This window comes from Megalobrama amblycephala, linkage group LG14 (assembly GCF_018812025.1).
Source record: "Megalobrama amblycephala isolate DHTTF-2021 linkage group LG14, ASM1881202v1, whole genome shotgun sequence".
NCBI lineage: Eukaryota > Metazoa > Chordata > Actinopteri > Cypriniformes > Xenocyprididae > Megalobrama > Megalobrama amblycephala.
Window position 1 is genome coordinate 50,085,153 of NC_063057.1, and position 13,913 is coordinate 50,099,065.

General features: G+C 35.1%; 1 protein-coding gene across 3 annotated transcripts in view; it reads left to right on the forward strand.

Moving 5' to 3' along the window:
- LOC125244739 (kinesin-like protein KIF21A) overlaps positions 1–13,913 on the forward strand; it is a 65,234-nt gene that overhangs the window by 29,450 nt on the left and 21,871 nt on the right. For 2 of the 3 annotated variants that reach the window (XM_048154955.1, XM_048154956.1), the window contains exons 5-16: positions 384–515; positions 775–942; positions 1,902–2,017; positions 2,107–2,302; positions 2,552–2,741; positions 6,949–7,012; positions 7,104–7,307; positions 8,554–8,601; positions 9,843–9,918; positions 10,025–10,130; positions 12,377–12,565; positions 13,607–13,806. In XM_048154955.1, coding sequence (XP_048010912.1) covers positions 384–515; positions 775–942; positions 1,902–2,017; positions 2,107–2,302; positions 2,552–2,741; positions 6,949–7,012; positions 7,104–7,307; positions 8,554–8,601; positions 9,843–9,918; positions 10,025–10,130; positions 12,377–12,565; positions 13,607–13,806 — 1,689 coding nt within the window. The remainder of the gene's footprint in view (positions 1–383; positions 516–774; positions 943–1,901; positions 2,018–2,106; positions 2,303–2,551; positions 2,742–6,948; positions 7,013–7,103; positions 7,308–8,553; positions 8,602–9,842; positions 9,919–10,024; positions 10,131–12,376; positions 12,566–13,606; positions 13,807–13,913) is intronic. The other variant, XM_048154957.1, reaches the window with a different exon arrangement.

Below are 13,913 nucleotides of genomic sequence, written 5' to 3' on the forward strand. Positions count from 1 at the left end.
TTTTAAAGTTTATTTTTATTTGCATTTTTTTTTATTTTCTTATTTAAAATTTTGTAAAATGTTTGTTTTGTTTTAGTTTGTCATTTTTAGCTAGATTTTAAGTTAATAAAAGTTAATAAAATAAAAAGCAATTGTTTTCAAGTAAGTCTTGAAGTAATCTCTAAGTTCATTTTTTATTAATATAAAATAAAGTTTGTCTGTTTTTTATTACAACAAAAACAGTTATATTATTTATATAGTATTATAGTAAATTATATTATTATTTTTAAAAAGATTATCAGGTATTTTAAAGTTTATTGGTTCATCAATGAATGTTATGCTACATTGTCTATCGCACTCTCAAGAGCTGAATTACCCAGAATTCTCTTCTCTGTCTCTTTCAGATGCTGCAGTGTCTCAAATTGGGCGCTCTGTCCCGCACCACCGCCAGCACTCAGATGAATGTTCAGAGCTCACGATCCCATGCCATCTTCACCATCCACCTGTGCCAAGTTCGCGTCTGTGCCTCAGACAATGTAGGGTGTCAAAACTCCCACAGCTGGAAAACTTTCTCTCAGCTGTTCAACTCTGATTACTCTCAGCACACAGCTGTTAAAGAGCGTTTCTTGTGATATTTATTCATATTCATTGACAACCTTCAGTAAAACTCTGTTAAATGCCCCACAAATTTAAAATAAGTGTAAATAGCTTTATTTTATTGGAATTTTTAAGTAGATTGAGCTCTATAATAATAACTGTACATCCTTCAGTTTTTAATTTTATGTTGCTTTCCAGGACACAGAGACCGATAACAGACTGGTGAATGGCTCCACAGAGATGAATGAGTTTGAGACGCTAACGGCTAAGTTTCACTTTGTGGATTTAGCCGGCTCTGAACGACTGAAGAGAACAGGGGCCACAGGGGACCGGGCCAAAGAGGGCATTTCTATCAACTGTGGACTGGTAAGAACAGAAGTTAAAATGTAAAGGGGTATAAACTATAAAATACTCACAGTATTGCTACAAGACCTAAACAATATGTGTGGTAATATGATTTCAGTATGATAAAATCACTTAATTAACTTTTTCTGTTAAGGTATATCCAGTTTTACTACAAAATAATTAATAAAGTATAATTATTTAAGCATGTTTACTGGATCTCTTAAACTGATATATTAGTAAAATCAAGAGAGCTAGAGTCTGGCATTAAAGACCTGTGGGAAGCAGGATATTCCACATTACATCCATTCATACCCACCTGCTGCTAGTGTGACTGCCACCTGGTGGTTTTTTCAGAGAACAAACCGGCATTAAAAGAATGATTTATTCAAAGAAATAATCTTTATTTATTTACTTACCCTGATGTTGTATGAAAGTTGAAGTAGGACTCCATGAATTAAGGAAAACATCTTTCTGATAAAAATAAATGTTAAACCATCAAACTTTTATTTGACGTATCCTTTGCAATTTGATAATCGCACTAAGCTGGATTGTAATTTCAATTTTATTTTGATTAATCGTGCAGCCCTGAACTGAAGGCTGTTTTTTTTTCTGTGAAACACAAAACACAAAGGAGAAAATGACACTACAATGAATATCAGAATGTATAGTGAATTTTTGAAATATTGTTTTTATTATTATTTACAATTATTTATTTATTTTTTATTTTTTTTGGAGCTTGATAGACTGCAATTAAATGGGAAGAACTGTGTTCTACTTTTTGTGTTCCATAAAAATTATTATAGCTGATAGATAAAATAGATGTAATGAAATGGATGATAATGATGCCAGGTTTGGAACAACATTCTTAGTAAAATTACATAATATTAGTAAACAATTATTTTAATGTGAGTCATTTATTGTATATTTTGTATATCACCTCTGATAACTAATCATTTTGTCTTTGTTTTGTGGTGGTAAAGTTGGCTCTGGGCAATGTGATCAGCGCTCTGGGTGACAGGAGCAAACGCTCCACACATGTGCCTTACCGTGACTCCAAACTCACTCGCCTGCTTCAAGATTCCCTGGGAGGAAACAGGTAAATTTTTTAACTACACTAAGGTACACTAATCCAGATATTTCTGCAGTTTTTTTTTTTAAATGTTGCCTTTCCCTTGTGACTTCCAGTCAGACGATAATGATCGCCTGCATCAGTCCGTCAGACAGAGACTTCATGGAGACCCTAAACACGCTGAAATATGCGAACCGCGCTCGCAACATCAAGAACAAAGTGATGGTGAACCAGGACCGGGCCAGTCAACAGATCAGCGCTCTGAGAACAGAGATCGCCCGTCTGCAAATAGAGCTCATGGAGTACAAGACGGTTTGTGCTGCAATGTTCAGTCCATATTTATTTCAAGTTTGTGTCAGAATTGAATATGTTATGTGATATGTGAGTAGTATATTGTTTATATAATATAATATAGGAAATTAGTTTTCCTAATTTAAAAAAGTAAAATTCAAATGATTATTTGTAACATTATTTTAATTTTAATTTTAATTAAACTACTTATTGCAAATTTAAAATAATAATAATAATATGTTCAATTTTATATATTTATTTTTGAAACAGGGCAAGCGTATGGTTGGCGAGGATGGACTGGAAAGCATCAATGACATGGTGCATGAGAATTCCATGCTGCAGACTGAAAACAATAACCTGCGTGTACGAGTGAAAGCAATGCAGGAAACCATTGATGCCCAGAGAGCCAGACTCACCCAGCTACTGAGCGACCAGGCCAACCAGACCCTCGCCAGAGCAGGTACTCACAAAAGATCTTTTAGATAAACTAGTAATAATAATGCTAATACTTCGCAAGAGAGGTATAGTTCATTTCATACACATTAAATGCCTCCTCAACACAGTATGAAATTTATCCAAACCATAATATTTAGTGTCTGGTATTTTGGTTCAGCCCTGTCACCGCATGACTTTTGCCCTATTGACAAATGGAATATTCTTTAAAATTGTGACATTCGATGTGTAACTGTATATTGTAATACAATAAGGTCTCATTTGTTAACATTAGTTAATGCATTTTATAAATCGGGATTTTTCCGGCCCTTGATTCTGATTGATTGAGCTGCGTTCGAAGCCATTATAAAATTCCCAAAAACATACAGCTGACCTCATTACATAAGTATCGCTGTGCCACTGAATTATGGCGTTATTTTACTGTCAATTGTCGAGAGCACATTATTGTGACGCGAGAGCATATCAATGTAATGCGCGAGCGCAAATCTGTACGCTCACGCGCGGATTTCCTCTGCTTTCGCGCAAATCTGTCCGCTCGCGCACGGATTTCCTTTGCTCTCGCGCAAATCTGGACGCGTGCGCTCAAATATACAGTGTTCTCTTATGAACTGCCTCTCCTCTCGCTCAGATATTGCGTGTGCACGCTCAAACTGTTTCCTGCGTGCTCAAACGTGTCCTGCGCGCTCAAATTACACATGTGCGCTCACGAATCTCTCTGTGCTCTTGCAGAAATTAATTTGCTTTTGGATTAAATGCTGTCAAAAGTTATAAACCAATCAGAAGAGACGACTGATCCATGAAAATGCTACGTGGAATCTTATTGGCTGAGAGTGAACTGCGCCTGGAATTCTTTCGACAAAAATATATATTTTATTTCTTTACAATTTAATAATATTTATCAAATGTAACCTAGTCTAACTGCATCACATTACAGGTCAAACCCCTATTTATCTAAATAAACAAACAAACAAAAAATGTTTCTTAAAGTTATTGTGGTCATACGTTTTGTGTTGAAATTTTTTTTAAAAAAATAGGTAACATTTTACAATAAGGTTTTTATTTGTTAACATTAGTTAATGTATTATCTAACATGAACTAACAATGTGCAATACATTACTGTAATTATTAATCTTTGTTAACGTTAAAAATACAGCTGTTTGTTGGTTGTTTACTTCACAGTGCATTTAATAATGTTAACAAATACAACATTTGATTTTAATAACGTATTAGTAAATGTTGAAATTAACATTAACAAATATTAATAAATGCTGAAGAAGAGCAATTCATTATTAGTTAATGTTAACTAATGCAGTTAAATAATGTTAACGCAACCTTATTGTAAAGTATTACCAACAAACACAAACTAATGTTGTAATGTTTACAACATTAGTTTCAACATTCATTTAGCTGCTTATTTTAATTGCTGAAATCAGTGTATATTCAGACTATAAATTGTTATTGCAATACTTGCATTATTATTTAATGTTTGCAACACAGATGTAGCAATAGTATGTTGTTGAAAACACTTTGTGAAGCTGTTTAAAACATATAGCTTACATGACCACTGCTTTCAGCAGCAATGCAAAAGCAGGTTTAAATATTCTGGTATGATTGTAATTTCAAAAGGTTTAATAGACATAACCGAATCGTTGTCATTTAGGAATAAGATTGCGTTCTTTTGCTTAATCGTGCATACACAAGAGCTTAGGTATTTTTGTATGTCATGTTTTATACCAGACCTCAAAAGAAATTGACTATGGTGGTATGTGATCTCCACATTAAGTATTAAGGGAATGACGATTTGACCCTGATCTTGTTCGGTCTTAAATCAGAAGATGTTTGTTGGTAATACTTTACAATAAGGTTGCGTTATCATTATTTAACTGCATTAGTTAACATTAACTAATAATGAATTGCTCTTCTTCAGCATTTATTAATATTTGTTAATGTTAATTTCAACATTTACTAATACGTTATTAAAATCAAATGTTGTATTTGTTAACATTATTAAATGCACTGTGAAGTAAACAACCAACAAACAGCTGTATTTTTAACGTTAACAAAGATTAATAATTACAGTAATGTATTGCACATTGTTAGTTCATGTTAGATAATACATTAACTAATGTTAACAAATAAAAACCATATTGTAAAATGTTACCTATTTTTTTTTTTTTAAAATTCAACACAAAACGTATGACCACAATAACTTTAAGAAACATTTTTTGTTTGTTTGTTTAGATAAATAGGGGTTTGACCTGTAATGTGATGCAGTTAGACTAGGTTACATTTGATAAATATTATTAAATTGTAAAGAAATAAAATATATATTTTTGTCGAAAGAATTCCAGGCGCAGTTCACTCTCAGCCAATAAGATTCCATGTAGCATTTTCATGGATCAGTCGTCTCTTCTGATTGGTTTATAACTTTTGATAGCATTTAATCCAAAAGCAAATTAATTTCTGCAAGAGCACGGAGAGATTCGTGAGCGCACGTGCAGTTTGAGCGCGCAGGACACGTTTGAGCACGCAGGAAACAGTTTGAGCGTGCACACGCAATATCTGAGCGAGAGGAGAGGCAGTTCATAAGAGAGCACTGTATATTTGAGCGCGCGCGTCCAGATTTGCGCGAGAGCAAAGGAAATCCGCGCGCGAGCGGACAGATTTGCGCGAGAGCAGAGGAAATCCGCGCGCGAGCGGACAGATTTGCGCTCGCGCATTACATTGATATGCTCTCGCGTCACAATAATGTGCTCTCGACAATTGACAGTAAAATAACGCCATACTGAATGTGTATGTTGCTGCGTCTGTCTTAGCAACCACTCTTAGCGACATAAACATATGTTTGTTCTCTATTGTTTTTGTTCATTGAAGCTCACTGCATTATGTAGATGAGTATTGTGAGAGAGATATTGAGTGACCGAGTGTATTACCTGCATTCAAATAGCATTTTCCTTCCAGTCAATCCTGTGTTCATAATGAAAAATCCATTTGAATGTCCGCTGCAATCTTGTCCTTTTAACATTTAATGGGTTTTCCCGTGCCCTGCTGACACTGACAGCGCTAGTCAAAGCATTTGTCATTTGCATCTTGTTCCATGTTCACAACAAGTTTCAATATAAAGGTCTTGGCTACTGAGTGACTCGCTCATAAAGACAATCTTTGCCGCCATCTAATGGCGTAATAAATGTAACCTCTGTTGCTGTTCATGGTCAGGGACTAGTTTTTCCAGTGGAAGGAAGCCTTTTAATTATTTTACTTCATGAAAGTTGCATTGATACATATTTTTTGGCTTTAATATTTGTATTGTGTGGTAACCATTTTATAAAAACAATAAGCCCCGTGAAGCTGTGGTTTACAGTGAATTTATAACAGCTAAGGGGTAAGCCACAGCTTCTTGGGGCTTATTGCTTTAAACTAACATGAACTTAGAATGAACAGTATGTTTTTAATGCGTTTATTAGCCTTTCTTAATGTCAGTTAATTAACTTTCATGTTATAGTTCACACTGCATTAACTAATGTTAACAGATACAGTACATCATTTGGTCTTAAAAATGTATTAGTAAATGCTAAGATTAATATTAACTAAATTTAATAAATGCTTTAGAAGTATTCTTCATTGTTAGTTCATATTAACTAATGTAGTTAACTAATGTTTCCAATGAAACCTTATTGTAAATTGTTGTGTAACATTATTTGGACTCTTTCTGGAGCATGGTGGGAAGTTAATAATATTGCTATTTTATCACAATACTGACTACATTTGTCACGTTCAACATTCACATTCAAAAATTATCAGATGAATATTTTTAATATAAAAAAATAAAAAAATAAATATCAGTGTACTATATAACTATAATCCAGCAGGTCCCAAACAGCATCCCTTACTCTGTTGTTTTGTTTTGTTTAAAGACATTAATTTAAGTATTCTGTTTAATGTTCACTACTAGAAAATGTCAAATACACATTAATTTGGTTTTAATTGTTATCAGACAAATTTTGGGAACAGGGTTGCAAACCAGGTTAGTATCAGGGTTGAATACTCAAAAAATAAAGCACTTCCTTTTACTGACCTTTTGATGAAGAAGAAAAAAAAAAAGTGATTCACCTACACAAATGGATTATTTCCTTGCGTTGGTTTTACATGCCCAACAAAAAAATATCATTACTTGACTAAAAGTAAAAGTTTTTAATTACCTCAATTTTTTGCAGGTGAAGGAAGTGAAGAGATTGGAAACATGATCCACAATTACATTAAAGAGATTGAGGAGCTCAGGTAAATGCATGCAAACACTGTACGCCTATATCTCTGAAGTTCTTAAACCCCTTTATGTGTGTAATGTTTGTGTGTTTTGTGTGGTCTTTAGGGCAAAGCTACTAGAGAGTGAAGCTGTGAATGAAAACCTGCGGAAGAACCTGTCCCGCGCCTCCACCCGCTCCTCATTTTACGCCGGCCCAACCTCCATTACCTCCGGCCACCTTGCACCTGAAAAAGATGCCGCAGACATAATTGAAATAGCAAAGAAAGACCTGGAGAAACTGAAGAAGAAGGAGAAGAAGAAAAAGAAGAGGTAAGCTACTGACACTGATGCTTAACCGTGTAGTTTCATGAGCAATATGAAACCCGGATTTCCTTTTTCTCCTTGGACAAAGGAGGGTGTGTCAGGGATTGTTCTGGTCTGCTGTATGCCTCACGGGCATCCTCATTGTGATGAGTTGCTCCCAATAGGAAACATTTGAAAAATGCTGTAAAACAAATGCATTCATGCATTACTGTACATCTTTGTCACAATTTCTACTAATCTGATTTTTTCACCCACATGGATTTGGATTTTTTTTTTTTTTTTTTTACAGTGTCCTTGTTGTATATATTACATATGTACAGTAGGTCCTGTAGTAATAACAGTAAATTATTCATAAATACATGCAACTAACCTTAAACCAAACTAAACCATATTTCTAACTCCACCTTCATAACTCTATAAGTAGTTGTTAATTAGTATTGCTCAGTACTTAAATGTATAATTTTACACATTAACAAGGAAACTTTAAAATAAAGTGTAAACCAAAATGTACAATATAAAACTATTAAATAGAAGTAATTGTTTATAAATATAATATAGTTTAAGTTCAATACAAAGTATAGGCGGTATAAGTCATTATCAAAGACTCATGAGTGTGGTCACTGCCAACCTTTTTTTTGCCGTCATTCCTGTGGCCTTGGTAACAACAGCTTCTCTGATTGGTGAATCTCACTCTAGAATTGTGGGTAATGTAGTACTTCACCTGTAATTCTGCACTTACATGATTACATAACTTGATTTTAAAAAATCCTTTATGGTTAAAATATGAGTTAAGGATACAAAGAAGGTCTTCACTCTAAAAAGACTTTAATTGAATTACACAGGAGATTGTACACAGCTTTTATGAAGTTTGAAGCCCAAATCACCAGAAGTAAAAAGCTAAAAGCAGGATATAATCCATGCTCGCATGACTTCAGTGTCACTATCACTAAGCTTCCTTCAACCAACTCTTTTAGTCTTTATTTAAAAAAAAAAAAAAAAAAAAAAAAATCATTTTCCCTGAAAGTTTGAGTTAGAATAGAACCCATTATGCCATGCCTGCAGCACTCTATACTAGAGAGGTTTGTTTAAATCAGATTCTTTTATTTAAGGTTTAGGTTCTTTAAAACAAAAGAAAAGCTTCAAAGTATATGAATTTGGAAGTATTCCTGTTCCTCACGTGTTCTTCTCATCTTTGGCACTGTGGTTCCTCTTACTCTCACCTCACCCCCACCAAACCCCTTCACTCTTGAAGACTTCAGCAGATGGATGAAGGTGCTCATGAAGATCTTGAGAACGCCAGGTTGGAGAATGTCATTAAATGCTGTTGTTCCACTAACCTTATAGTCACCGCACCATGGAAAAGTTGACCCGTTGCACTTCCCTCTTCTTACCTCTAATATACTGTAACATGATAAATGTCAATGGTTCAAAGGTTTAGAGTCTGTAAATCTGTTTCAAAACCTAGTGAGCTGCCTTAATTGAGCCCCCTAAGTGAATGATCTTAAACATAAGCAGCAACTCCAAATAGAGTTCCTCGAAAGAAGTGCACAGTAGAGTTTGACGTTAGCATGTTGCTAAGTTAACAATGTGTTCCTAAATACAAAAAACAATAGAGAGTACAAAAATAGAATGGAATAGTTCCTTTGTAATCGGATTGAACTATTTTTATTGATTCTTGTCAAGTTTGAGTGACATCCAAGTATTATGGTAGATATTTTTACCATAATGTTAGCGTGTTGCTAGGCTAATGATTTGATGTTCTACTAAGCATAAACACACACTCGTCTGAAAAAATTGACAGTGTGGGATCTGGAAATGCCTTGTCCATAAAGTATATATTTAGGTCAAAGGAACATGTCTTAGAGGCATACCCTTATGAAAATTAACCATGGTTTTATTATTCTACAAATAAACCAATAAAACATGGTTAATATAGTTACCATGGTAACCACAAATGAACCATGTATTTGTTACATTAACCATAGTTTAACCATGGTATTTGTAGTAAAACTGTGCTTATACAAATGGTTGTCATTCAGAAAAAAAACCATTATGCAGCATAATTATGGAACCTACTCTGTTGGGAGCACATCTATGTTGCCTTAAAATGCTGTCTAGGTAGGAAGCTCACTAGGGTTTGGAACAAACCATTAGAATTATCTTTCATTCAGTTGGGTTTTATTCTTGAAGCCCTTTAAGATGTGCAATCAACTCATATTCACATTTGATCAATATGTGATGTCGCTTCAGAGTTTCAGTAGCCTATAATAAAGCGCAACTAATTCACTAACACAGAATGATTAAATCAGTTATTAATAGCAGAATGATTAAATCAGTTATTAATAGATCTTGGAACCTAGTAATTTAAAGACCCCATGAAATCTAAATCAGAGTTTTGGACTCAACTTCAATAGGATATACATGAACACCGCAAAGTAAATGTGATTGTCAACAATTCCATGGGGTCTTTAAGTAAAGGGGTTTGCCTTTTATTAAATTTCACATAATGATATTCTATGATATTCTTCTGATGTCATACAGTGTCATAAAGGAGGAGGGGCCAGATAACGAGCAGGATAAAGAGGCCTCTGAGAGAGCCAATGAAGAGCCAGAAGTGGTAAATTAAACTTTCTCCTTTTCAAAAGATATGCTGATTTAAATAGTTAGTTCTTTACTGTCCCTGGGGTTCTACAAGGCTTCTAATAATGCCAATACTTCTGCAGGATGGGAGTGATCATGATGAAGGTGAGGAAGCTGAGGGTGAAGAAGAGGAGGATGAGATGGAAGTGGACAGCTCTGATGAGTCTGACTCTGAGCTGGAGGAAAAAGGTAAAATTCCTTTATTAGGGGCCAAGCACCGAAGGTGCTTAGGCACCTATTGTTATTGTTGGCGTTCCGTACGCTTATTATTATTCTTCCGCTTCTTCTTCCGCTCTTGAAGTCTATGGCAGCCCATAGAACCGCTTGCGGGAAAGTTGTGAAATTTGGCACACAGTTAGAGGACAGTCTGACCTTTGTCCATAGCAAATTTGGAGTCTCTAACTCAATCCCTCTAGCGCCACCAGCTGTCCAAAGTTGCACTTATGTTTATGTTAATAACTTTTGAACCATAAGGGCTAGAAACAAAATTTGTTTCTTTTTTCCTCTGATTCCTTGGGTCAAGACGAATCGATTGCACCATATGACGTCATTTTCCGTCATGAAAATTTTTCCGCCATTTTGAATTTTCTGAAAAACGTACTTTTTCGAACTCCTCCTAGGCCGTTACTCCAATTTTCACGAAAATTGAACCAGATCATCTTCAGACCATGCCGACAAAAAGTTATGGAATTCAAGGTGATTTCTCAAACCATTTTCGAAAAACACGCAAACGAATTGTACGTAGTGCTTGCGAAAATAGACATAAGGCTGTATCTCCGCAACGCTTTATCGTATTCAGACCAAACTTGGTAACTGTCATCACAAGCATGACCTGAGGCAACATGCAGCGTTTCGGCGCAGCGCCACCTAGTGGTGCGGAGATATGAAAAATGGCTATTTTTACTTATAACTTCTGATGGGTTTGGCCAAAAATCATGAATTTGGTCTCGTTGGATTCGGGGCATCATGCCGAGTCGAATGATATCAAATTTTCCCATATCGGACATTTTGGCTGTCGGCCATTTTGAATTTTGTGCTAAAATGCTGTATTTTACGAACGCATTAGCGTATCGTTATGAAACTCGGTATGGGTCATCAGCACAATGTCCTGAAGGAGCCTGAGAAGTTTCGGACCAGCGCCACCTTGTGGTCAAAAGTTATAACAAAATTTACAAAAATGCTAATAACTTTTGACTATATTAACCGATTGTAATGAAACTGGTCTCAGTAGATTCCTTGGGTCATGCTGAGAACATAGATATTAAATTTGCTATAGTCAGCTAAACTTCCTGTCCGCCATATTGTTTTTCTTTAAAAACCTACTTTTTCGAACTCCTCCTAGACCATTGGTCCGATTTTCACCAAAATTGAACCGTGTCATTTTCAGACCATGCCGACAAAAAGTTATGGATTTCAAGTCGATATGTCTAACCGTTTTCGTATACCAGAGCAAAGAATTTGAGGCATGATGCAAAAACGACTCTTGAAGCTGTATCTCTGCAATGCTTTATCATATTCAGACCAAACTTGGTACGTGTCATCACAAGCATGATCTTAGGCATCATACAGTGTTTCGGCGCAGCACCACCTACTGGAGTGGAGATATGAAAAATGGCTATTTTTGCTTATAACTTCTGATGGGTTTGACCAAAATTCATAAATTTGGTATGGGTCATCAGGACAATGCCCTGAAAGAGCCCGAGAAGTTTTGGACCAGCACCACCTTGTGGTCAAAAGTTATAACAAACTTGACAAAAATTCTAATAACTTTATTTTTCTAATTGCTCACTGCTGCTGTTGGTCTGATGCTCCCAGCCATGTTGTCTGGCTTCTTGTGCCGTTTTTGTGCTTGGCCCCGTAATTGCTGCTTGCAGCTATATTTTAATTTGTATTGGTCGGGTCTTTCTTTTCTTTTCTTTTCTTTTCTTTTTGAAAAAAGTATTGGTCAGGTCTTTTTTGGTCAGGTTCAAGTTATGGAAGCTTGTTTCTGCCACAGAATAAAAAATGTAAAAAAAATAATAAAATAAAAAAGATAATTTCAACTTTTTATCTCGTAATTCGTACTTTTTTCTCGCAATTCTGACTTTTTTTCTTGCAATTCTGACTTTATAACACATAACTGTGAGTTTATATCATGCAATTCTGACTGCAAGTCAGAATTGTGAGATGTAAACCCACAATTGCAAGAAAAGTCATTTAACCTTTTCTGAATTAAGCACTCCTGATGTAAGAATAAAAATAATATAATGTACATAATATATATTTAAAAAAAACTCAAAGCAATGGTCATATGTTCCGTCAGTCTAGATTGCTATACATATTATGAAATATAATTTATTAAACTATTCATTTTAATCTGGATTTTAATTATTTCATCAACTTGATTAATTAACCAACTCTTGTTCTTGTTCATTCTGACATTTGTGTGTTGACAGAGGACTTCCAGGCGGATCTGGCCAACATCACATGTGAGATTGCCATCAAACAGCGACTGATCGATGAACTGGAGAACAGTCAGAGACGTCTGCACACACTCAAACAACAGTATGAGCAGAAACTCATGATGCTGCAGAGCAAAATCAGAGACACACAGCTGGAGAGAGACCGTGTACTGCATAACATGGGTACAATACACATACACAGCATAACTAAGTCATTTGTGAGTAATGAGCACTTCAGAAACATGACCTGTCAAAAGTTTGTAATTAGGATTTTTTTTAATGTTTTAAAACAGGCCTCTTCTGCTCACCAAGGCTGCATTTATTTGATCAAAAATACAGTAAAAACAGAAATATTGTGAAATATTATAACTGTTTTCTATTTTTATGTTTTAAAATGTAATTTATTCTTGTGATGGCAAAGCTGAATTTTCAGCATAATAACTCTTAAGTCTTCAGTGTCACATGATCTTTCAGAAGTCATTCTGATATACTGATCTGTTGCTTAATTGTGATCAATTATTAATGAAAATGTTGAAAACAGTATTTCCTGCTTAGTATTTTGTGGAAACCATGTTACATTTTTTTCTGAATTCTTTGACTAACAAAAGTACGGAGCAGCACACATGACATGCAGGAAAAAAAAGTAAATTGTGCGCATAATTTACTAATTCTTTCCCTCGATTTACTAAATCATGTGCATGATTTTTAAATCAAGGGAACGACTTAGTAAAGCATGCACAAGGTTTATAAATCGAGGGAACTACTTAGTAAAGCATCTGACGATTTAGCCTATTATTTTTTTCCTGCATGTCATGTGTGGGGCTCTGTACAAAAAAAAATGTTTTTTAAATTGTAATAAAATATTTAACAGTATTACTGTTTTTACTGCATTTTCATCAAATAAATGCAGCCTTGGTGAGCATAAGAGACTTTCAACAACATAAATCGCAATTATTCGCAACTTTTGACAGGTATAGTGTAAATGAAATTTGTTGCACCTGCAGCTTTAGTCTTTCAGTATATCTCTACTGTCCTCTTCTATTTTGTTTTTGACAGAGCTTACATTAAAATGCAAATGCACAAATATTTTAACATTATAGGCCTTTTTCACACTGCACACTTAAAGCAAACTGTAAGCACAGTTGTAAGTTGTAATGCAGTGTAACTGTAGAAGCTTAACTTTGCTTCTTAAAAGTCCAAAGCTGAGATCACATTTCTGTGCAGGCTCAGTGGAAACATGTACAGAGGAGAAAGCAAAGAAGATTAAATCAGAATATGAAAAGAAGTTGAACTCCATGAACAAGGAGTTGCAGAAACTGCAGTCGGCACAGAAGGAGCATGCACGTCTGCTGAAGAACCAATCACAGTACGAGAAACAGCTAAAGAAACTACAGCAGGAAGTGACTGAGATGAAGAAAACTAAGGTACGCTTATGTATTTTTACTATTGCTTATACTAAAGGGCAGTTCAAGTTGACAGTAGCAACATCCGGGCAGCCATCATTGTAGTGTGTAATCGTTTCTGTCATGGT